The 27088-nt window shown below is 38.6% G+C and overlaps 1 protein-coding gene across 2 annotated transcripts in view; it reads right to left on the reverse strand.

Annotated features, from left to right (window-relative positions):
- The window catches only part of LOC130217057 (pleckstrin homology domain-containing family G member 1), a 90697-nt gene that overhangs the window by 43858 nt on the left and 19751 nt on the right, over nt 1–27088 (reverse strand). For both annotated transcript variants that reach the window (XM_056449059.1, XM_056449058.1), the window contains exon 2: nt 1353–1816. In XM_056449059.1, coding sequence (XP_056305034.1) covers nt 1353–1691 — 339 coding nt within the window. In that variant the 5' untranslated portion in view covers nt 1692–1816. The remainder of the gene's footprint in view (nt 1–1352; nt 1817–27088) is intronic.

Genomic DNA, 27088 nt, shown 5'->3' on the forward strand with positions numbered 1-27088 from the left:
CTTGACTCTCTGTGGTTGTTAAAAATCCCAGGATGTCCTTCGAAAAAGTGTAGGGGTTTAAATTTGCCTGATGTGGTGGATAAGGAGATTCCCTCCAAAAATGTGTAAAAGCACTTTGAGTGTCCAGAAAAGCGCTATATAAAAGTAAGGAGTTATTATTACTGTGGTGAGCCATTTTGAACTGCCGAAACAAATAAAAACTAGTTTTGGTCAGATTTTTGTTCAAAATGACGTTATTTTTTTCGTCATTATTACATTTTCAACTGAAACATCAAGAATTAGATGTCTAGATTAGACTTTACACACCTGAAACTTGTCTATAGCACTTGTTCACTGTTGCTGTTATAGTTGTGTAAATTGCTTCCTTGTCCTCATTTGTAAGTCGCTTTGGATAAAAGCGTCTGCTAAATGACTAAATGTAAATGTAAATGTAAAATGAAGTAGTTTTGGCCATTAATTTTACACAACAACAGCATTTTAATTGCATGAAAGTACACGAAATGTGCATTTGGTATTCAATGTTTGCCATAATCTCCACTGAAACATGAAGACAGGGCGGGACATAGAGTAGCTCCTCCCATTTTTAAAGAAACCGTCAATAGCATTTTGTTTTATCACAGATCTGCCAGAGAGTGGCTGAGCTCAAGCTAATGAGAACCATCTTGAAGGTCAGACACTAGAGAGCATTTGATTGGTCAGAAGATTTGATGAGAAACTGAAGTATGTGAGGTGACGTCAAAAAAATCATTGATCCATTTAGGCAGAAGTGACAAACTGCTAACTTTGGATGTTTATATCTTCTAAATGCAAATGTTGTCTCTGTTTTGGAGCACACTAGCTTATAAATATCCAAATACTAAAATATTGATATTAACAGCTAAAGATTTTTATTTTAAACTTCACAGGAACTTTACCTTTAAAATGCAAATATCAGTCATGTTAAGACAAGTAAACCTTCATTCATTCATTTTCTTTTCGACTTAGCCCCTTTATTAATCTGGGGTCACCACAGCGGAATGAACCGCCAACTTATCCAGCATATGTTTTACGCAGTGGATGCCCTTCCAGCTGCAACCCATCTCCGGGAAACATTCAAACACACTCATTCACACTTATACACTACGGACAATTTAGCCTACCCAATTCACCTCTACCACATGTCTCTGGACTGTTCGGGAAACCGGAGCACCCGGAGGAACCCCACGCGAACGCTGGGAGAACATGCAAACTCCACACCGAAACGCCAACTGACCCAGCCGAGGCTCGAACCAGTGACCTTCTTGCTGTGCACTACAGCACTACCTACTGCACCACTGGGTCGCCCCACAACTAAACATCTGTGTCTTTCTCACCTGTACTATACTGCGAAGATCTTGGACGTAGGTTTTTTCGGTCTCCAGAATTTCTTCCACCACTCGGTCCACATACTGGACTTTACGTCCCTCTGGCGACTGAATCTCTGCATCCTGATTGGTAAGTTTGCGTGTCTTCCTCCCTGACTCCTCCTCCTCCTCCTCCAGCTGCCGGGCAGGCACCAGCTCCAGTCGGATAGCTCCAGAATCACGGTCCCGCTCGGGGGTGGAACCTAACACCGGCCGTCCCCCCAGTGAGCAGTGACTGTCGCGGGATGAGGCTGATGAGGACGTGGAGCCGTAGCTGACGGGTCGGTCAGTGCAGTGTGTGGAGTCCATGCTGCGCGAGGAGCAGTATCTCAAGGCGGAGCTTCTGATTGGACCAGACACCTGGTTTAGCACCGCCCCTCCAACAGGGACCTCCGGGAGCGGCGGCAGAACATCAGCGGAGAATGGATAATCTTCTGAAAGATAAAAACACCAAAGTGGTTAGACATCAGGACTGCGCATTACTAAATAAAAGTGCGATATGCCACATGTATTGTGTTTATATGAAGAAGTCAAAATTATTCGCCCTTCTGTGAATATATTTTCTTTTTTAAATATTTCGCAAATGATGTTGAACAGATTCAGGAATTTTTCACAGTATTTCCTATAATATTTTTTCTTCTGGAGAAAGTCTTATTTGTTTTATTTCGGCTAGAATGAAAGCAGTTTTTAATTTTTTTTGAACCCATTTTAAGGTCAATATTATTAGCCCCCTTAAGCAATATATATTTTATTCGATAGCCTACAGAACAAACCACTGTTATACAATGACTTGCATAATTAACCTAACCTGCCTAATGAACCTAGTTTCAAATTGATGATAGCTGTAGTGGAAAAGATAAAGTTCTAAAACATAAATCAACAGCACAGTTGACACCACAACTGTAATGATTTTAATCTAGAGCAGTGTTTTTCAACCATGTTCCTGGAGAACCACTAGCTTTGCACGTTTTCCGTGTCTCTTTAAACAAACACACCTGATTCTGATCATCAGCTCATTAGCAGAGACTGAAAGACCTGTAATGGGCGTGACAGCCAAAGGAGGCATCCAGAACCTGCAGTGTTGGTGGTCCTCCAGGAACGTGGTTGAGAAACACTGATCTAGAGGAAGCGTATAGTTGGAATCGACTTTAGTAGTTTTTTTCTCCATCATTATTGGATGAGAAAAACACTGACAGCCAATCAGAATCCATCCTGCATTTAGAAACATTTAAATCAGCAGATGACAAAACTGGGTGCAACCAACCTAATCTCACTACAATACATGACTATTTTACGTCAAGTTAAAGGCTAATTTGTATGAACTCCACTCCACAATCATTCCCCCGACATGATCCTCCCTGGCGTGTGAGCAGATTCATTATAACCTACAATTACTACACACTGCCTATTGATATGCACACTGATACCATCCAGTCATTTACACACCATTCTTGTTGTAAATATGTTTGAATGCTTAAAATGTGTATAAACTATTTAAATTGTGTTTAATAACGACAATCAAGCTTAAATAATTACACAAAAATACAGATAACACAACAATTTCTTCAATTTCAGTGCATAGTTGATTAAAACATGTAAATTTCCCCATCATTTACTCACACTCAAGTGGTTCTGCACTGTTACCAGTTTCTTTCTTCTGTTGAACTCTAAAATGAGATAATCTGAAGAATGTTGATCTGGTTAAAGTTTTTTTTCTCCAGGCTCAACAAAGTTTGAACACAAAAATTACAACCAAAAACCCTCCCGCTGCAATTACAAATTTGATTCCCACAGACCTCCATCTCAAGGGGGATCTCACACAAAAACATCCTGAGAAACCCACAGCGATCTCTAGCATTCCTGGGCGGTAATCGCCATACACTCAAAACCATTTTGGGCTTGTCTTTCATACAATACTGGTTTCTCTGTGTCTGTCTCTCTTTCTCTAATACACAGGAGAAGCTGGAAATTAACCAGTTCAGATACTTGTAGCATTTACCATTCAGTCTCAGCGGGTTTTCACATCAATGCTGTTGAGGAACCATTTTGGGTTCCTCAAAGAAACAATCAGAGAAGAGTTCTTCAAGCTTTTTGGTCAGTCTAAAGAAGTTTAATGACCTAAATAATCCAGTTTCTCCATAAAGTACCATTTTGGGCAGTGAAAAGGTTCTTATAACCATCAATGCCTATAAAGAACCACTATTTTTAAAGTGACAGTTCACCCAAAGCTGAAAATTCTGTCATCCTCCACTTAACCAAAACTTATCTGAGTTACACAAAGGAAGATATACTGAGGAATGGTTACCAAAGACAGCCGTTGACCTCCATAATATTTTTTGTTCCTACTATGGAAGTCAATAGCTACAACCTTCTTCAAAATATCTTCATTTGTGTAAAACTTGTAAAGCTTTAGAATCACTTAAGGGTGAGTGAATGATAGGTACATTTTAAATTTTGGGTGAACTGTCCCTTTAAGAGTGCAGAAACACAGTGTTGTTGGTGCATCTGTCTGTGTTATAATCATAGTCATAAGCATTATCATATAATCATACGCATAATCATTGGCGATTACTCAATGTTGGGAGGTTGTTAATGAAGAATTTGTTAGATTAATCTGAGGGTGGACTTAGGTATGACTAAAATACACATAGTTTACATTTTCTAAAGAAGCTGTGAGTTGTAGCACTTCTATGTGCCGTTTTATGACGCTAGGTGAATACTAAGGCTGATCTGAGTGGTTGTTATTAAATAACTCATATTTAGAGAAAGCGAATAGTACACTGTAAACCCTAATGTTGTCTTAAAGCAAAGTTGACTGAACATAACTTAAAATTTTGTATTTTGGTCCTATCACTTAAAAACACAAGTTAATTTAACTTAAGTACCATGAAAATGCATAAACTTAAAATTTCAAGTGTAGTGAGCTCAAAATCATGAGTAATCCTTTAAAAAAATACGTCATTTTCACAAATGTAGTGTTGACTGTAAAATTCTAATATGTGCAAGCTTTAAGTGCAAGGTCTTTTTTAAATCAGAAAACAAATGGCTTCAGGTACAATTATTCATCATAACGTGAATAAATGGCTACTTATTTTTGTTTAAAATCTATTTAAACATATTATTACACACACGCATGCACACACATGCATCTATATATATATATAGTAACAGAATGAAATGACTGTCACTTGTTTTTTTTGTTATCGATGGAATAATGGGTAAAAAAAAATGCTGTTCTAATGGAACTACAGGGCACTAGAGGGCGCTGGTCAGACACCTGGAATGTATAATAGGTGAGTGGGTGAATGAAGAAGAGATTCAGTTGTGGTAGAGGGAACGCATGGTTCCTTGGAGCTACTTCAAACTGTATTGTGAAGTCCTAGCTGGGAAACCTTGCATTTTAAGCTCAGCTTAAGGGCTTCCTTAGTGTCCAGATAACTGAATGTTTGGAAAATGTATTAGGATGCTTTCTGAATAAGATTTGACGTTCTGGATACCATCATTATGAAGCTTCATTCCTCAATTATCTGCAAGTCGTTACGATCGCATTCATGATATCAGAAATTAACATTTTCACTAGTGACACCTATTCTTGATATCAACTATTATAATTTTTACTAGCAACAATTCAATTGTTGATGTCAAGAATCGACATTTGCACTAATATGGCAAGCCGTTTGACTTTTATTCATTCCCAGGATATGTATTCTTGATATCAACAATTCAGTTCTTGATATCAAAAAAGGTAATTGTTGTTATTACATTTCAACTAGTAACAGCGTTTAATCTTGATATCTGCAGTTATATTTCAACATGTTACATTTGTTATTTCTGATATCTAAAAATGTATTTCTGATATCAACAATGAGAGAAGTAATTTATGATATCTAAAATTACTAATCTCACTAGTGATAATTACATTCGTGATATCAGAAATTACCATTGTCACTAGTGACAACTGTTGATATCAAAAATGAAAATCTTTACTAGTTGAAAAGTATTTCTTAATATCAACAATTACATTTTTCATATCAACAATAACATTTTTGATATCAAGAATTGCATTTTAACTAGTAAGAAATCAATTCTTGATATCAACAATTGAATTTGAATGGCAGCCTATGGTGACATTTAACTAGTGAAAATACAATTACAGATATCAAAAATGTAATTGTTGATATAAACAATTACATTTTTAATATCAACAATTACCTTTTTGATATCAAGTACTGAATTTTTGATATCAAGAATACATATCCTGAGAATGAATAAAAGTCAAAATGGCTTGCCATAATACAATTATCCATATGACAACTGATATGAAAAAAAATAAATGCTTTTTCTAGTAAAATTGTATTTCTGATGTGTAAAATTGACATTTTTAACTAGTAAGAAATCAATTCTTGATATCAACAATTAAATTTGAATGGCAGTCTATGGTGACATTTAACTAGTGAAAATACAATTACAGATATCAAGAACTATAATTCTTACTAGTTGAAATTCAGTTCCTGATATCAAGAATGAACATTTTAACTAGTGAAACTGAATTGTTGATATCAAGGATTAACATCGTTACTAGTGGAAATGCAATTCCTGATATCAACAATTCGGATTCTTGATATCAACAATTTAATTCTTGATATCAATTCATATCCGGTTAAGCAATAAAAGTAAAAATGCCGTGCCAGAATTGCCGTTTTGTCTTTTATTGCATAACAGGATATAAATTGTTGATATCAAGAATTAAATTGTTGATATCAAGAATCCAAATTCTTGATATCAACAATTTGTTAGCTTAGAATTATAAGGTTTATCTGACATTTTTGTCAAAATGGAGTTATTGACTTATTCTTATTAAATGACAACTTTCTTACATTATGGGATGTTTTTTTATAAGTTGTTTACATTTTAAGCACTTTTATTTAAAAAACAAAAACAAATGTTACACACATTTGCTATGGAATGCAAAAGCTCAAAATCTCAAAATCATTCAGAACGCAGACAGAATCTTATAATTCCATAGTGACGAATTGTATTTCTGCGAATGGTGACATCATTGCTGATATCAAGAATTAACGTTGTTACTAGTTGAAATGTAATATTGATGACAACATTTACCTTTTTTGATATCAAGAACTGATTTGTTGATATCAAGAGTTAAATTGTTGATATCAAGAATACATATCCTGGGAATGAATAAAAGTCAAACGGCTTGCCATACAAGTTAAATAAACTGAAATATGCAAGTTTTGGGAGACTCCATTTCTCAATTAAATTGAGGCAACGAGTTTACTCAATTTAGTTTAGTCAACTTATTAGGGTTTTCAGTGTATTGGGAGTGACTTAATGCTGGACTTGGGACATCAAAAAACACTCTAGAATTTTCCCACCCTGCTCAGCAAACCTCACAGCACCTTAACATTGTAGTAGCAATTAGCACGGCCAGCGCCATCCACATTCTCTTCATAAAAAGTCACACCTTTAAGTTTATTCAGTCGAATTGCATCGTCTTCTGCTGCTAGAGCAGTGCTGGGATGCGTCTCTGGCTCTGGGTGTGATTTAGTTGTGCCATAAAACACCTGAAACAGCAGCCCACCAGTTGACACGCACTCACCAGCTCACTCCAAGTGAATTATCATGGGAACGCACACACATATGCATACATTCAGAGTCTTTCATGACAGAGAAAGGCCAGCACTGAAAGAAGGAGGCTTTAATGAGCAGATTAACATGTAATGGAGACATTTTAGTCCTTGGGTGAAATGAAAGAGAGCTCTGTGTGACTGTGTGTATGTGTGTGTGTGCGCGCCTTATGTTATGTGGACCAAATGTCCCCACAAGTATAGCAATACCAGTAATTGTTGACATTGTGGGGACTTTTTTTGGTCCACATGAGCAAAATGGCTCATGAAAAAGTCAAAATGCACAATGTGTTTGAGTTCTGCATCTCACACAGTCTCATCTTCTTAGTCTTGTTTTAAAGCATTTCAATACTCAATTTCTTTTATTAAAAATGTGTTGTTTTACATTAATCTTTTACTCTTTCGGCTTTATAAGTAAATTACTAAATTGTAAGGGTTGGGTTTAGGGTTAGGGGTTAGAGTTAAACCCAATGCCAATTCTACCCCTTAGCCCCAACCCAAAGGGAGGTGCGGGTCGAGGTGGGTGGGGCTTTTAGGACGTTTCTCAGGGCCCATGCTGTTTTGGGGCCCCCAGAGTTACTATAAGGGGCCCATCAATCCCCCCTCCCCTCCGCTCTTCACTTTTGTCCATGACACCCAAAGCACAGAACCCCCCCCCCCCCCCCCTCGCTTTCGTCCACGATACTTCTCCCCCGCTCACCCAAAGACCCCCCCCCCCTTCAATATCATCCTCGATACCCAAAGCCCGGAACCAACCCACTCCTCCCGCTCTTCAATTTCGTCTGCGATACTTCTCCTCAAATCCCCCCCTCGCTCTTCCCTTTTGTTCGCGATACCCCCCCCCCCCCCCCCAACAAACACCCGCCACCGGTCCACGACACCCAAACCATTACACCCAACCCCTTCCACCCCGCTTTTCACTTTCGTTCGACGCCTCCCACCCTCATTTTTTGTCTGTTAAAATGTTGTCATAGGGCCTGTGAAATATCCCAATTCTCCAATTCTCTTTGGCCCAATCCCAATTACAATTTTGTACCCCTACTCCTTCCCCTTGGCCCTTGAAACAGAGTGTGAAGGGGAAGGGCTTCAAAATTTACCCCTAAGAATTGGGACAGCACTACAGCACCTGCACACCTCATCATATGTCATCTTGATCTCTTGCTTCATATGAGATCAGACGATGGCGACTGCTGTAGTTATTCCAGTTGTGTTATATTTTGGTATTTATCTTCAGGAAATCACTGAAGGCATATATCACGTTTTCATAACCATCTAATGTGGCAATAAGGTCGTAACTGTACTCTGTATTTACACAGTGGCCATATTCATCTATGTAAACACACGAAAACAACATTAACATTATAGTTATGATTATGGATTATACATCGTGAAATTTAGCGGTTTTTATTTTAGCATTTTTTTTTGTTAAAGCATGACGGTAAAGCATGAACACGGTTATGAATGTATTAAAAATGTGTTTGTTTGTTGTAAAAATTCATAATAATAATAATTCATAATAATTTGTGCATCTCCTTACTAGCTGGTGTATTCTGGGAAATTTTCTTACCTCTTGGTTTCGAGTGTGGTCCTGAAAAATCTCAGTTTCAAGGGGTATCTAGGCCTTCCCCTTAGCTCTACATCTTCAAGCTGAAGAGAATTGGGACACGCCTACCCCTTCACAGGAACGCGCAAAACGAGGGGTAGGGGTAAGGGGAAGGGCTAAGGAGTAGAATTGGGATTGGGCCTTAATCTTGAAGGCGTAGGGCTAAGGGGAAGGGCTAGATAGCCTTTGAAACCCTTTTTGAAAATTTCCCAGAATACACCAGCTACAACAGCAGCGGCTGTATACGCGTGTCAGAAGATGCACAAATGTATGTACTTTTTAATACAATAAAAACAGCTAAATTTGGCTATCTATAATCACTAATAATAACTCCTGTATTGCAGTCCCACAATATACTTTCACATCTGTCACTCGATGACACTCGAATCCCCTGTCAGTAATGTCTAGTGGCTGAGAATGAGCTGTAAACAGTGTCTGCTATAATGTTAATGTTGTTTTCATGTGTTTACATAGATGAATATGACTACAGTGTAAATACACAGTACAGTTGTGAGCTTATTCCCACATTATATTAGTATGATAACATGGTATCATTGCCTTCAGTGATTTCCTGAAGATAAATAACTCCAGCAGTCGCCATCGTCTGATCTCATATGAAGTAAGAGCTTGCGAGACATATGATGAGGTGTGCTGGTGCTGTAGTGCCATTTCTCAGGGGTAAATTTGAAGCCCTTCCCGTTCACACTGTGTTTTAAAGGCCAGGGTGAAGGGCTAGGGCAGAAAAAATAGAATTAGGATTGGGCCTTAGACTCACTAAAACAACATTGTAAGAGCATCCAAGACGCACCCACTCCACACACATTAGCACAGGTGTGCACACACAATCAGCCCAGTGTAACGCTGCCATTTTAGCACTCTCTAGGCTTAACACAATAGGCAGATTACTGAAGCGTAAGTGATACACATACAGGACAAACCAAAGGGTTGAATTACAGCACACATTATATCATAGCATTCACATCAAACTGCATCAGGGAAAGCATTCAAAAGCAACAAGTAATCGCTCTCTGACGACAAAACCATATAAAGGGATTGGAGGGAACTCAAGACTTGCTTTTTGTCTGGCATAAACCGCGTGTCTCCTTCTCGGATGCCCAGTTATGAATAATCGGCGTCATTACTCACTCAACACGGAGCCATCTATATTATCCAGGGCTCCAGAGGAAAGCCACATGATTGGCTGTTGATTGCTTGAGGTTGCCTCTGATTGGTTAATTTCCATGCAGGCCAAAAACTCACACACTGACCCACTTTCAGGACCCAAACATACACAAAATGAACAGCAGCCACCAACAAACACAGTCTGAGTCATTTTTAAATATATTTTTGGGTGAACTGTCCCTTTAAGAGTGCAGAAACACAGTGTTGTGGTGCATCTGTCTGTGTTTTAAGTGTTTTAGCATAATCATAGGTGATTACTTAATGTAATTTGGGAGGTTGTTAATGAAGAATTCATATCTAAAGACCAGATTATCTCTAGGGTGGACTTGGGTATGACTAAAATACACATAGTTTACATTTTTCTATAGGAGCTGCGAGTTGTGGTGCCATTTTATGACGCTAGGTGAACACTAAGGCTGTTCTGAGTAGTTCTGTGTCATTACTCACTCCACACGGAGCCATCTACAAATATTATCCATCTATATCATATTGTCTGTTGGTTGTCTGAGGCAGCCTCTGATTGGTTGATTCCCATGGAGGCCAAAACTGACCCACTTTCACGACCCAAACAAACACCGAATGAAACGCGGCCACCAACATACACAGTCTCCAGTGAAGGCATGTGTTTTTGTGATGCATGTTTACTTCTGATGAACTCTGTGAACGTGTGATTGTGTATGTCGAAGCTCTTCCTGCATCAGGTTGACTGCTGATTGTGTGTTTGGCAGGGTGGGTCAGGTTCAAGTAAAATAAACATCAGTGCGTGTGTTTGTACGCTGCTCATGCGTTAGTTTGTCCATCACATGCTAAATCATTTTTATAATTACGAATTATTATGTTTGAATTATTAATCAGTTTTTACATGTGAGGGTTGGGTTTAGGGTTGGGTTAGGGGTAGACATTATTAAAATGCAATTTTTGGGTAAATAATAAATAATATGAATAATACTGTGTTTAATTACTGTTTTTACATTACTGTGAGGGTTGGGTTTAGGGTTGGTGTTGGGGGTAGATGTTAATAATATGCAATTATTGGGTAAATAATAAATAATATGAATAATACTGTGTTTAATTACTGTTTTTACATTACTGTGAGGGTTGGGTTTAGGGTCGGGTTGGGGGTAGATGTTAATAATATGCAATTATTGGGTAATTTAATAAATAATATGAATAATACTGTATTTAATTACTGTTTTTACATTACTGTGAGGGTTGGGTTTAGGGTCGGGTTGGGGGTAGATGTTAATAATATGCAATTATTGGGTAAATAATAAATAATATGAATAATACTGTGTTTAATTACTGTTTTACATTACTGTGAGGGTTGGGTTTAGGGTCGGGTTAGGGGTAGATGTTAATAATATGCAATTATTGGGTAATTTAATAAATAATATGAATAATACTGTGTTTAATTACTGTTTTTACATTACTGTGAGGGTTGGGTTTAGGGTCGGGTTGGGGGTAGATGTTGATAATATGCAATTATTGGGTAAATAATAAATAATATGAATAATACTGTGTTTAATTACTGTTTTTACATTACTGTGAGGGTTGGGTTTAGGGTCGGGTTGGGGGTAGATGTTGATAATATGCAATTATTGGGTAAATAATAAATAATATGAATAATACTGTATTTAATTACTGTTTTACATTACTGTGAGGGTTGGGTTTAGGGTTGGTGTTGGGGGTAGATGTTAATAATATGCAATTATTGGGTAAATAATAAATAATATGAATAATACTGTATTTAATTACTGTTTTTACATTACTGTGAGGGTTGGGTTTAGGGTCGGGTTGGGGGTAGATGTTAATAATATGCAATTATTGGGTAAATAATAAATAATATGAATAATACTGTGTTTAATTACTGTTTTACATTACTGTGAGGGTTGGGTTTAGGGTTGGTGTTGGGGGTAGATGTTAATAATATGCAATTATTGGGTAATTTAATAAATAATATGAATAATTCTATGTTTAATTACTAGTATGCGATGGCATGTTGTGTTTATCTGAACATGGAGATCGGGTAGTTGTGGTGTTGATTAAAAACGTTTGTCAAATATTTTACATATTAAAATACAAATGTCAGCACACTGATGGACCCAAACATGCACACCATGTACATAACATTTAGCTGTCAAAGTTTGACAAACTATACGTTATAATGTACTGGAACTATTTATTGTGGATACAATATATATTGTACTATCAATTTAAATGTCCATGGGACATTTTTATAAACTAACGTTAAAAACGCACTGTGATGCATGTTAAGGGCACTCCGAATCAACAGGTGCTGATAAAAGCTTTTAAAGCTGGTTTTACACCAAATAGACAGTTAAGTATTTTCGTGAGTAAATTGCATACAAGTCAGTGCAAACGTGAGTACAGAGGCAGATTACCGTCCCGCAGTGTCAACGAAATAGACAGCCGCAAATATGCAGAATTTCCCCTTAATCGCGTCTGCTGTGTTTGATGTGAACGCAGACATGTTGGCCAATCAGAAAGGAGAAAAAAACTAGTTTTAATGTTCCAACCACACCGGTTTAGTTCCCCCCACAGTCCAAACACATGCGCTATAGATGAATTGAATAAATTAAATTGGCTGTAGTGTATGTGAATGTGAGTGTGAATATATGGGTGTTTCCCAGTAATAGGTTGCGGCTGGAAGGGCATCCATATGTTCGACTGTGGCGACCCCTGAAATAGAGACTAAGCCAAAGGAAAATGAGTGAATGAAGGATGATCTGAAATATTAAAGTGTGACAGCAGTTTAAAAAAAACAAGAAAAATTAAGAAATCAGCAGGGGGCAAACAGGGGAATTATATATATATATTATATTATATTATATATATTGCTTTGTTAAACATGCCTTGGGAAATATTAAAATAATAATTTAAATAACACAGTTGACAGAACGAGAACACTGCAGCACAGATTTCTAGCGAACTGGAGCTTCATGAGATTGAGGCCATTCATTGGTAGACATTGGTAGACTTTCTCATAAGCACATAAATAAAACACTGTACAGGTGACGAGAGCAGGTCAGGCTGATGCTTACAGTAGTTTATTAAAAATTGATTATGAAATAACCCAGGATTTGAGCTCTTTTTGTCTGTGGCCTGAAATTTCCTTTTGACCTAATTATTATAACTGCATTGTAGATTCTGCTGTGTCAGACCTACAGAAGCAGAATACAGTGATCATCAGTAAAACAAATAATGGTCATAACATTTAACGTCAGTAACATATCTGTAACAGTGAAGTGACGCTGAGAACAGAGGTGCGGGTTGCAGGTTTATTGAGAATGGTCAGGCAAGCAACAGTCAACACAGGGGCAAACAGATGTATGAGGGCAACCCAGAGTAATAGTCAAAATAACAGGCAGATGGTCAAAAAGGCAGGCAGCGGACAACGTAAACAAACAAAATAAAGCGAGAGTCAAAAACACGGCAAAGTAAAGCAAGGAAAAACTGCGTCATAATGTTCACTTAGAGTTTAACAGGACTCAGCAATGTGTGTGTGTGTGTGTGTGTCTGTGTTTGAGAGGTGTATAATAGTTATTATAGTTACTGTCCTCGGTGTGAACGGGCCTTCATTTAAGGTTTCTTCTCAAGTGTTTTTCATTTCAGCTGATGTGGAGGCTTTCGCATTTCCATTTCACTTACTTTGTAATTACTTTATGACAGACACAGATTGAGCACATGGATTATGAAAGCGTGGACAATGACTTGTTTTTTATTGTGTATATTTGGATAGACAAATGTTTCTGGAACTACTGTTGTTTTTCCTGGATCCCACACCCACCCACACACACACACACACACACACACACACACACACACACACACACACACACACACGCACACACACACACACACAGAATAAGTGTCTAGCTATGTTTCCATACAAAAATGCGAATTAACTTTGTGCGCAAAACTGGATTATCGCATTAAAGATGTGTGAATAAAGCAGCGTTTCCATCCAACGAGTCAAAGCGAACTAAATCGTCACTTCCTGATTAACTGGCGCCAAATATCAACAGTAAAAACTGAATTTACTGCGGTTGGAGAAGCTGCGTCACTTATCTCTTTATCTAATAAATGACTTGCGCCTCAGAAAGCAATCCTGACACGAAGTGAACGCGCGGTGGCGTTTGAAGACACGGAGCGCAGATGCTCTTGATTCTGGAGGTCATTAATAATATAATAACACTAATACTTAAACCGTAAGGTGCTTTAGAATGACCAAAACAACAGTTCAGATGGTTTACAGTGTGCTCAGCCTGCTGGTTTCTCCATTTATACACATTTTTATTATCACATGATCTCTTATAACAAAATCACATGACCTTTTTTAATGCGCATACTGAAATTTGTGCGGTAAAAGGGTTTCCATCGTAGTTTATGCACATCTTTTCTTAACTCAGTTGTGCGCATACGTTTTTTAATGCGCATTTTCAAAATTCGTACGCATCATGGCGTTTCTGTCATCCGTTTTTTTATGCGCACATGCAAAATGCACATAAAAATAGGTGGATAGAAACATAGCTAGTGATACATCCTGTAAAAAAACAGCTGTCATGCTTTTACAACCTTATACAAACACACACACACACACACACCAATATACATGCAAACAAACAAAAGCATGGCGTGTGCTGCTGAACTTGAAAGTCTACAGAGAGATCTGATCTCTAATAATCTCAGAGAACACTGCAAACCAGGCGAAGCTGAAAGAAGGAAACAGCGATGTGTGTGTGTGACTGTGTGTGTCTGTGTGTGTGGTAAAATATAAAGACATTTGTATAAGATCATGTTCACTTTGATCACTGTAACCAAACCCAACAGAGCGCTAAGCCTTTGGTTTATTTAGCAGAGGATTCTGGGTTTCAGCAGCTTATATTTCAGCTGAATCTGATATCCAGGGTTCCTTGTTTATATTTACTCTTTGTTCGGCCGAAATGTAATGAACACACTCCATAGCATTGTGTTGGATTCTGGGCGGTGGCTAGGGAGTTGTAGGACACTGCAAGATGGTTACTAAGAAGGTCTGGGCGATAGTGTTGCTAGGACCTTATTAGACATTTGATTAAAACAGTATGTAGGTGTGATGTGTCAAAATCTTTGCACACAATGTAAAAGAAGTCTCTGGTGTCCATTGAGTGTGGATGTGAAGTGCACACATAATGTTTAATAACTCTCTGAACCAACCCCTTTCAGGCTTTGATCACAATTGTGCTGTTTTGGTGACTGTCGCTTTAAATTCAAATGAGATTGTTCTCTTTTCAAAAGAGGGCGGAGCTACAGATGCATGTGTGTCAGTATGGTGGCATATTCAGCAGACTATTGTTATTTCTGTGGAAAAACTAAAAATATCCAAGAAATGTCTCAGAACAAGGTGGTTTATGGAGATTATAGTGTTTTGGGCCTCCTAAAACTTCACTGTCTATAAGTCACTGACTATCTTATGCAGGTATGAGTCGAAAACTCAAATGGCAGATTGGCTTCTTCTCACTCAGGGCTGTTTATGATAATGAGTGAGAGATGGTCAATAATGGGCGGGGCTTTCCCACTCTGATGACACTTACAAAGGGAGAATGTCAATCAACAGTTTCTGCAGACTGTTATTAACAAGTCTGATTATAAAAAATAAAATAATACATTTTTTCCATTAGATGCTGGCTATATTCACACACTGTTACCATACAACTGTGTTTAAACCCCTTATAAAAGTGATTTTTGCATAATAGGTCCTCTTTAAACAAACTTCAATGATTTGTGTTGATATAAACCATTTACTGTAAGCACCAGTAGATGGCAACAAGTGTCTGTCTTAATGAGTGATTCACTGAATCATTCATTCAAATGATTCATTCAAAATGGCTGGTTCATTTACAATAAATCAAGTGACTGTCTTCATGAAGTGATCATTAGATGAATGACTCAATAAACTTAAAAGGAGGACCAACTATTGATATCAATTTGGTCAATACATTTGGTACTATGAATACACTACCTGACAAAAGTCTTGTCACATATCCAAGTTTTAGGAGGAGCAAATAATAACTTGACTTCTAGTTGATCATTTAGTATCAGAAGTGGCTTATATGAAAGGCCTCTAGATTACACTTATTTTACTAAAATAAAATATGATCATGTCTTGATTTTGAATTCTTTAATTAGGACAGAAATTCTTTAATTGGGCCCTTTGACAAGTTATCGCGTTTAAAAGAGATGACTGGAGGGGGTCAATCGCGTTTGATAGTGAAGAGCATGGGGGAATGGGGGGTTAGGGGCAGGGGATGGGGTTGTTGGAGAACGCTGATGCATGTCAAGAGCGTGTGGGGGGGATGGTTGTGTCAAGTTATTAAGTCAAGTTATTATTTGTTGCTCTGACAACTGGAATTGATGACAAGACTTTTGTCAGGTAGTGTACTATTATTCAGCATAAAGTGACTTTAAAAGGCTTAATTAGGTTAATTAGGCAAGTTAGGGTAATTAGGCAAGTCATTTAGATAATCCAAACCAAATATTGCTTAAGGGGGCTAATAATATTGACCTTAAAATGATTAAAATTAAAAACTGCTTTTATTCTAGCTGAAATAAACCAAACAGGACTTTCTCCAGAAGAAAAAATATTATAGGAAATACTGTGAAAAATTCCTTGCTCAATTAATATCTGAAATATCTGAAAAAGAAAACAAAATTCACTGGAGGGCGAATAATTCTGACTTCAACTGTACATAACTGAGCAAATGACACTTAATAACAGTTATAAGCATGCATAAAAATCTCATATTCAGAATTATAAAGGTTTCGTTACATTCTTATGAACACCCCTTCAAGTAAAGTGCTACCAAAGCAGTAGTATATATATTAAAAAAATTGTAAGATAGTTATAAAAGGATAGCAACAAAGTAATCCTATTGAAGTCAATGGGTGCTTTTCAGCATTCTTCAGTATTTCCTCCTCAGTGTTCAACAGAAGAAACAAGCAGGAGGATGAGTAAATGATGGCAGAATTTTCATTTTTGGGTGAACTTTCTGCTTGTGGTCTCTTTCAGCATGCGAAACACACACACACACACAAACCCATTCCTCACGTTGAGCGATAGATGGAGAATGAAGACGAGGAGCGAGGGGGGTTTAAGGCGATTAAGGGCCTGTCTGCCCCCCTCTGAGCGCTACTGCTGGGAGACTCAAACATGACATAATTCAGAGGAGACTAAAGGACAAAGAGCTCTCTCACACACACACATACACACACCGCCTCGCTCTGCAGACACACAACATCAAACAGTCCCTCAGCAGCCGTCAATGCAGCACGTTTTACTGTTGCACACACACATTCACAGGCTTGAAGGAGCCACAACCTGAGAGAGTCCCGAGCTTCAGTCATGTGCGTGCGTTTATATATAGCTGGATGTCAATAAAAGTTTTAAATACAGACTTTGAGCTGAAATCTGTCCAGCTGTGAGCTCAGCGTTGCGCTTGAGCGTTTCCCCGAGGCCCATATGTGCCATTTAAACCTATATTTACACTACTAGCGGTCAACCAGAGTGGCATTTCAATGGCTGATATCACGGCGACGTTTATCACAGAGATATAAATACACGAGACATTTGAATAAATTCATGGTAAATGAATCACTTATTACAAACTTACTTAGTGAACCAAGTCTACCAACAAAAGAGCTCTCATAAAGCTACATAGGGGTCTCTCTATATAATAAAGGGATTTTTCACCCAAAAATGACTATTTCCTTATTATTTACATAAGTAGTTGTAAACATTTATGAATTTCTTTCTTCTTTTGAACACAAAACAAGATAAATCAGTGGCCGTTATCTTTGTATTCATCCAATGATGTGAATTAAACCGTGTTTCAACACTAAGAAATGCTGGGTTCCCCAAAATCGATTTGCGTTGGGACAACATGAAGTTCACTTCAGAGAGGAGTACGTGATATGATTGATTGTGGCTGGTCTTCCATCCGTAATCAGCAATAATCCAATCAGACTGATTGAAGCTTAATATAAATAGACAGATTTCGTGTCCACTCAGTGGTACGGTGAGGTATCGTTTAGTTCGATACGCTATTATGACCGTTTCCACTGTCAAAGGGAACCAAAAAAGAGAACTGTACCATACCACTTTTTGGGTTCCCTTTCCAAAGGGTACCTAGCATGGAAAAAGGTGGAGCTAGACGTGCAGCTGAACGCTATTGGTTTACAGAGTCACTCGTTTGTGGAGAATGAAAACAAAGCGCCATTTTTAAATACACAGCCTAGACATTACACCATTATAATATATACATACAATAACAAGCCACAGTCGACCCGAGCTTAAACAAACCTTGCTGTCGTCTTTATGTACAGCCACAAAGCCAAGAAGAACAAAATCTGCCATGTCCTGTTGTTGTTTTATGAGCCCGTCTAAAAGTGCGAGCAGTTTCACTTTCTCCAGAGAGCTCACTGCATGTCTATATTTGGAATATGAGCTCATATTAATAATGATTTCAGAAACGGACAAACGCGAGAGTCAAGCTAAACTAGGAAGAAGCTGGAAAAAACAAAGGAGCAAATGATTCTTTCATCAGCCCAAACCATGAACAAACGGCCATGTTTAACTATTATCATCACCTTTCGGACTATTATGATCTCGAAATGATGAAATGACGCTCTAACAGAGGCTACATGTGCTGCTGAAGATTACAGACACAGATGAGAGGTTTGCACTGACTGTGGGCTATATGTTGCGTGTTGTTTTGAACCCAAATAAGGACTAAATGTCTGTTGTGTGTAGTTCTTCTGTAATTGGTAACATATCGGAGACTGTAAGGGTCTGTGTGTGTTCATATATGTTGCATTTATTTATTTATTTATTTATTTATTTATTTATTTATTTATTTATTTATTTATTTATTTATTTATTTATTCGCCGACGTTACAGTAGGCTATTTTGCATTGATCTGCAGTTATAATCAACTCATGTTCATAGAAAGGTTAGTAATGAACATTCATACACAAGTATTTGTGTATGAAGCATCTGTTTTGTGAGAAGTGCTTCTCATATGATATGTGAACCACACGTACAGCTGTACTTTGACGTTTCCTCAAGCGAGAATGACGTCGTCTGAAACCTTCTGTCGTACTCCACGCTCCCCATTGGTACCCTTTTGGCAGTGGAGACACAAGCCTGATAAAGGTGACCCGTATCGTACTGTACCGGCCATTATCAGCTCAGGATTCTCTCCCGAGATAGCATGACAAACCTGCTAATAGCTTCAAGCATAGCTAGTGGTGAACTCTTGAATTAGTTTTTACAAATTTAAGTGGATTAAACATGAAACAATTCAGTTGTCGGCCCCAAAAAACTCGAGAATTGTGGTTTCAGCTAATTTTAAATAAGCATTTCTTTTTTTTTGGGAGTGAGCTACACAGCCCAGGCTCATTATGGATACGTACCCCTGTATACATTTCTGGACATAGGAAAACATGTCGCTGGAGGTATGTTTTTTTTTTGTTGCAGTTTTTGTTTTCGCTGATGTTGAGGCTTTTTCAGATCCTAAGTTTCTCTCGCGAGTGCCATTTGCGACTGCCGTTCTTGCATAAATCCACCAGAGGCCACTGTCGATCAATGCGCCCACCCACCCCCTTTACTAACCCAACCGATAGTGTTTTCAAAAGCAATCCAGAAAAAGGAAAAGCCTGATTTGTCTTTGTCTTACCTGCTTTCTGGAACCGTTCTTCACTGAACTTAAACCCAGTTGGCGTGGTCAACTCCTCCCTGCGTCTCAAGTCTGCCGACGTATGTGGCGAGCTACTGGTTCAAAGTAGCTACTGGTCAAACTGGTTACAGCCGGAAAGCCGTCCATACGGAAGTAATCAGTCAGCTGGTAAGCGTGAATATGAACGCCGTCACACTGCCCCATAGCGTTCGTTTAAATAAATGAAATGCAGCCATACGTACCTCTGGCTACATAACTCGCGGTCTCCAGAAACGTCTGTAGGGCTACATTTTCACAATGAGCCTATGTTGCAAAAATCTGAAGTGCTTTTACTCAGTATAACAACACGTCTCACTTTAACAAGGCATATGATTATGACGGATCATCATTCATGTCTGCAGCACAGAGGTAATGTTTAGCGCAAGCTCTATACTAATAGTAATTGTTACTATCATTAGTAACGAGACAAACGAGCCACCCAGTAGAGCTACCGTCTGAGATGTGCGTGAGCTGCAGTCTGACAGTCTTAGAGCTGCATTTCCCCCCTGTCATTATGCACAGTAAGCATTTCCTTACCGCACATACTGTACAGTAAGCATACATAATCATTGCCAAACACACACTCATAAACATGTCAAGCGCTCAGACCAGTGTGAATGACGCTACTCGTCTGCATAATGCTCAGCTATTAGATAATGCAATCAAACAGATCTATAAAGTGATGGACTGATGCTATTTATGCTGTAATCTAGTGTGACGTACATGAAAGTCAATAATATTACAACATACACGTTCATCTATAAAGAATATGTGTAATGTTTTGTATTCGTAACCTCGTGGGGACCAAATGTAACCACAAGTATAGCAATACCAGTCAATTTTGAGCTTGTGAGGACATTTTCTGAGGAAAACAGCTCATGAATCAGACTGAAGTATTTTGAAGATGTTCAAATGCAGATTGTTTGCTATAAGGGTTGGGGTTATTAGGTTGATATAGTTTAGATAGATTATAGATGTAGGAGATCATTTAGAGTCTGTACTGTATAAAAATCATTAGGGGAGAGCGGGGCTTTGGGCAAATAATAAACAAAGTATTGGGGTTAGATTAAACCATTTGTTTTTTACCAACAACACACAAGCCTCTCCTACAAATGAGCACTGGTTGTATGATTGCCGGACCTATGGTTTCTGTGCAGTGTTGCCAAAAGTGCAAGGAGTGAAAATGTTAGTATAAATTAAAGGCTTGTGAGAATATCAACGTATTAACTTTTTTATTATGAACATATTTAAGATGCTTGACTGCAAATGATTTTTTCAATGTTATTCGAATTTAGTACAGCTGAAGAAAGCTAAAATCTTTACCTGGTTCTTTTCTGATTACAGAATTATTTTTCTTGACAGCTGAAACTGTGTGCATTCAGAAAACCGTGTTATTTTCTTTCATCTGTCAAACATAAGAAGTGAAATATGGATGCTGGTTTCTATGTCGCACAGTAAATCGTATTTGAGGGGAAATTATCAGTGAACTTTGATCATTTTTAAGCTGTATTATGGTTGCAGATGACTTGTAATACAACACATGAGTTATATGGACTCCTTTTATGATTATTTTATGGTGCGCAAGATTTCCTATTATGTGTTTGTTATAGGACAGGAGGATAAAAACATCTGGTGTTGGAACAAGAAGACATCAGGAAACAATGACAGCAAATTAAGCTTTTCATTTTTCTAGTGAATGTTTTCCAACGTTTCTTTGTTTTTGGTTTCAGAATCGTGGGTTTTTCTGTCATATTTATTGTCCTCTTTTTATATTAGACTTGTCTATCTACCCAGACTGATAAGGTCAGTCCATTAATGGTGTAATTTCAGACTGGAGAACTCATTATCATATGTGGCTGCAAATCTGTGTGTCAGTTTGCAGATTAATTTCCAGAAATGTGTCACGGGCAGATTTTCATAAAAGTCAATACACTATATTAGGCTAAACATACCTATTGAGTTCACCAAAATCAACACAGAGAGGTTTTTAGTGCACAAGACATTTACATTGTAACGAGGACACTGACACGGAGGGATCCATTATGCAGTATTTATTAGTCACAGTCAAACATCCAATACGCACTAAAGTGCAAACACACATCAACAGTAATCAATAATGGTCTTGGGGCTGGCGGCTGACAGACACAGAGTGATTTACCAGGCATAGATCAGTGGCAGGCGGTGTGGTTCAGAATCCATTAGACAGGCTTGGGTCGAGGGCAGGCAGCGTGGTTCAGAGTCCGTGTATAAAGCAAGGGTCGTGGGCAGGCAGAAGGCAACTCAGAGTCAGAAACAGTTCAGGGTTATTCTCAGAAGATCAGACAGGAAAGAACGCTCAGTAATGCTGGCCGGGGCTAAACAAGACTTCGCAATGAACTGGTGTTTGAGTGTGGCTTATATAGGAAGCGTGGGTCGTTAACTAGATTCAGTTCAGGTGTGTGCACAATCAGTTTAGATGGATGATGTAATGCTTAAAAGTCCGGGGATGGTGACCTCTGCTGGCCAGTGAGGGGAATGACTGGGACCGAGTCGGTAACATACATTTAATAAAATGGCTGAATTTATAAACCGCTAACTAATGTCTATTAATGTAGGGTTACCTCATCATTTATTCTCCCTCACATGGTTTTTAATTTCTATCTTCATTTGAACATGAATAAATGATGTTTTAGAGAATGCTGGTTGATGGTATTTCCATAGTAGAGTATTAAATACTATGGAAGTCAATGGCATTTTTCATAATACTTTCATTAGTGTTCAATAGGAGAAAGTAAGTAAAGAGTGAGTAAGTAGTAGACAGAATTTTCATTTTTGGATGAACTATCCCTTTGATAGGTCCGCTTACCCCACTGTATGTTCTAGGGCAGGAATGGGCAAACTCAATCCTGGAGGGCCGGTGTCCCCAACACAATCTCACGGCAATTCGTAACTTTTTTTTGTGGCTAATTCGTACAAATTCGTACGATCTAATTCGTACAATTTAGTACGATTTGCTCATCCTCCAATGACGGTTGGGTTTAGGGGCGGGGTTAGGTGCCACGCCTCCTTTTTAAAATCGTACCATTTCGTACGACTGAACTCGTACGAATTCGTACGAATTAGCCACTAAACTGTCAAAACGTAAAATACTTAGGTTTTCTCGTGAGATCAGGCCGGTGTCCCTGCATAGTTTTGCACCAACCCTAATCAAACACACCTGCTTGTAGCTTCCTAGTGATCTTGAAGACACTAATTAGGGTGTTCAGGTGTGTTTGATTAGTGTTGGAGCAAAACTCTGCAGGGACACCGGCCCTCGAGGATCGAGTTTGCCCATGCCTGTGCTAGGGTTTACCCGTACTATGGTAGTTTTGCGATACTATGGTATCCAAAATACTACGCAGTTAGCATTATACGCAGTGTTATTACGCATTGGTCACTACTAACTGAATGGAGTAAGAGCACACAGTTACGTTTTGTTAAAACAATTTGATATAAAATGTATGTTTCAAAACCGCCCAAATTTCATCAACCCTGGCAACGTCTTAAAAAGATCAACTCACAAAGTGAAATTACTTTACATTGTTACCTGATAAGACTTGACATTGACCTGATAAGAAACAGTTTCTGATCTCTTCATTTAGCCTCATTTTGATGGAGAAATGCTCTTTTAATTTGATTAACATATTTAATTTGATATAATTTGCATCTTTATTTTAATGTATTTTTGTTGGTCAGTTATATACAAAATAAAGTGAGGTGGAAATAATACTTTTTGGGCTTAAGGGAATTATGAATTACATTAAAGTAGGCTTATTATAACCTAAAATATAGTATTTCTGACCATTTTCTTTATAATTTGAGTTATGAATTACAGTATCGCATCACTACTTGGTATCGTGATACTTCAGCTGGTGTAGTATCATAAGATTAATTAATGCATTGTCTTGGTCTCCTTCAGCATGCTTTTCAGTCCCGAATGCTGGCTGATTCATCACGAATCCTACAGCGTGAAATATATGCAAACACAAACAAAGACTCTCCACTGTCATGTTTGCTTTAAGAGATCTCTGATCACTGAACTTTGAAAAGAATCAGACACTTGCGCGGCATTACACAAAGCTCTCGTGGTCTTGATATCTTCACGGCAGTGTGTGCTTTTGCATCCGAGAGCTGCGTGTCCATAACCAATGGGATTAATTCCCTGAAGCCCGACTGCACGAGAGCTACACACACACACACAGATAGGCGCACACAAACACACACACACACACTCGTGCGAGCAACAGAAGTCTATTCTGGCGTTTGAAACATGTTGGAACTGCGCCACGACTTCTGGAGCAGGAATGCCTGAAACGGATTCATAACAACTCCAAACGTCTCATCAGAAGCGGAGGATCCTGAGAAAACGGTTATCTCTCAATCAAACTTAATGAGAGCAAGCAATCACATCTCTATAAATAACTCTTCTTCTCCTCTGCCCATTTCCTGCAATCAGAGCGACCCATTATCCCCCGAAAGACCCAAAGATTGTCAAAGTAGGACAGTCATTAGCTCAGTTCGTATGTGCAGAGAGCGGTTTCATACTTCTCCATATACTGAAAATAAATAGTTTACAGCTCCTGTTTTTGTTTTTCCTCAGAATATAATTTATCTTTGGTTCAAACTTTAACATTTAATTTAATCTATATTAAAAAAATGTGGTCAAGGATAAAATGACACTCACACAAAGTAAAAATATTGCTCACTATAAAGACTTATTACATATATATTTTAACTTTTGTACAATCTAGATTTGTATCCTTGAAAAATAATCTATTAATCAATTTTAACTTAAGATCAAAGTATAATTTTGCTTTGGGCCAACCTAAAGTAATTTGCTACAGATAAATGTAATTTTCAACACAGGCTCATTGTGAAAACGTAGTCCTATATACGTTTCTGGAGATCGCGAATTATGTAGCCAGAGCTACATATAGCCGCATATATATGGTGTATAGCGGTATAACGCTGGTCCTTTTCTCGCTTACTAGCTGACCGCTTACCTCCGTGTGGACGGCTTTCTGTGTGTCAAACGGTGCTTTTTAAAATGCTATTGGTTGGGTTTAGGGAAGGGGGAGGGTGGGAGGATCGGTTGGTTAGTTAGTCAACAGCGGCCTCTGGTGGATTTACGCGAGAACAGCAAGATCGAATGGCAGAAACTTGAGATCTGAAAAAGCGTACACAAAGGCCTCTGGTGCATTCACAAAAACTGCAAAAAAATGTAGCTATTTTTTGCTTTAAGGCAAGTTAAATGAAACTGGTTAAACCCTTTTTTCAGTTAATCCAATATTATGTCCACACTAAAGCATTTTATTTAAAAACACACATTGTTCTCTCTGTTTCGGCCTTCACTCCACGCTGAGACAGCATTTTTAGGAAAAGAAACGTATCTTTTTGAAAACGCTGTCCAATGACATTTTAAAAACGGTGTCTTCGTGTTGCAGTGTGAGCTGTGAAAATTGAGGCCTCTGAAAACAATGATGCATTTTAGTCATGTGATGCAGTCATGTGACCAATTCAGCTAACACGGTGAACGACATGTTTTGACGGCTTTATTAAAGTTTGTAGATGCCTCTTCAGTTTGTATTGCCTCTTCAAAGAACAGGCAATGTTTACTGGGAGCTGCTGTTCAGCAGCGGAAGCAGACCACAGGTGACGCATTTTGTTTTGACGTTTCAAAGAGACAGAAAGTAAATTAACGGCAGGCGGATATGACACAGGAAAACGTGTTATCTCTGTGCGGATGTGCAGTACATGAACAAAAGCATTTTCTTTTTATATTTTTGGCCTTTATTAGATAGGTCAGTATTGAGACAGGAAGCGACGTTGGAGAGAGAGAGGGGGTAGGGAAATGTCCTCAAGCCGGGATTTGAACTCGGGACGCCCTGATGTGCAACTGCACCATGTCGGCGCGCTAACCACTAGGCTATTGCGCCGACAACAAAAGCATTTTCAGTAGTTTTAGTACTGTTGACAATTTTTTTCTGAAAGTAGTGAAAACTATAGTGTGGACATGGAGCGTTTTTAGCCAAAAATGCTGTTTTCAAATGTATCTGGATCAGTGTAGACGTCGCCTAAATCTGTACTTTGAATGAAAGACACTGTAGTTTATGCAGTGTACGCTTTATTTGTAGACAAACCCTCTATCTACTATAACACATCATAAACTGAAAAAGACTAAATATCCTGACTGCCCTCCAGGACGATCTGAAATATCAATTTATAAAGCACCAAACTCTTCCATAATGAAGAGGGACAGGGCTATTCACGCTGGTGATGGATAGCTGATCATAGATCAGGCTTTCTCTAATGATCTCTGCAGTCATCTGCACAGCACTGCTGTCCTCTCTGACATCTGAACTATGTTTGCTCCGTCTGGATGATCAGGCTCTTTTATACATGCGCTTTTATTTCCAGACAGCAGCGGTGTGATGTCAGGTTAATTTTTTCGCCTAACTTATATAATACGACACGTGCATGCTTTATTACACATGTATAACACTGTGTGCGCTGAAAGACAATGTGTTATTACACATTTATAACAAGCAATTACTGACAGGCTGCTAAGAAATTCCCTTGGAGGACTGAATGTGTTTAAAGAATAGGATGTGACAAAGGGACTTATCCTGCATGAATGAACATACTAACACACACACACACACATATGTATATATATATATACAGACGGGGTGAAGGCCCGCCTGTGACCCACTGCCCCAGTCCTGCCCACAGATTAGATTTCACTGAGACGGATTTGCTTCAGAGAAACCTAAACCTGACATTTATACACGGCCCACATGTAAAGCCCAGTACTCAAATGCACACGCACAAAGAGCATGAATGGAAAGATTTCCGCTACCTCCTGACCTGCAGAAAAAGTGCAGTCACACACAAATCTGCAAAAATCATACCTTTATGGGCAGAGTGGGGCAGAAGGCAGGATATTTATAGTAGTTTTAGAATGATCTGATAGGCTAGCTAATGATTAGCGATGAGGATCAGCTGTAGTCGATCTTATCACTGGCTCCTCTCGAAATTACTTTGTGAAACTTCACTTAAAAAGCATAAAATATCTCCAAACAATGTTGCTAATCAGATTATCCAACCCAGGCTCATTCTGAGAACGTAGTCCCGGGGACGTTTCTGGAGACCGCGAAATACGTCCCGGGAGGTACGTACTTTAGCAGTTTTTGTTTTCGCGAGTCCGCGAGAGGCCGCTGTACGCGCTTTTTCCCGCGCCGTTCTCGCATAAACCCGCTAGAGGCCGCTGTCGAACGACCTTCCGCCGGTCTGCCTGGATGACAGAATGATTGACCGTGCGACCGGCCAATCAGCGGGCTGACCCACCCTCCTCCGTCCCTAAACCCAACCAACGACGATTCACAAAAGCCGTCTAGAAAAAGAAAAGCCCTCGTCTGATTTTGACCATGTTTTCGGATTTTGACCACATTCTCACCCTGTGATGAACTTGTTCACTTCATTTTTTGG

Source organism: Danio aesculapii, chromosome 23, assembly GCF_903798145.1.
Source record: "Danio aesculapii chromosome 23, fDanAes4.1, whole genome shotgun sequence".
Taxonomy (NCBI): domain Eukaryota; kingdom Metazoa; phylum Chordata; class Actinopteri; order Cypriniformes; family Danionidae; genus Danio; species Danio aesculapii.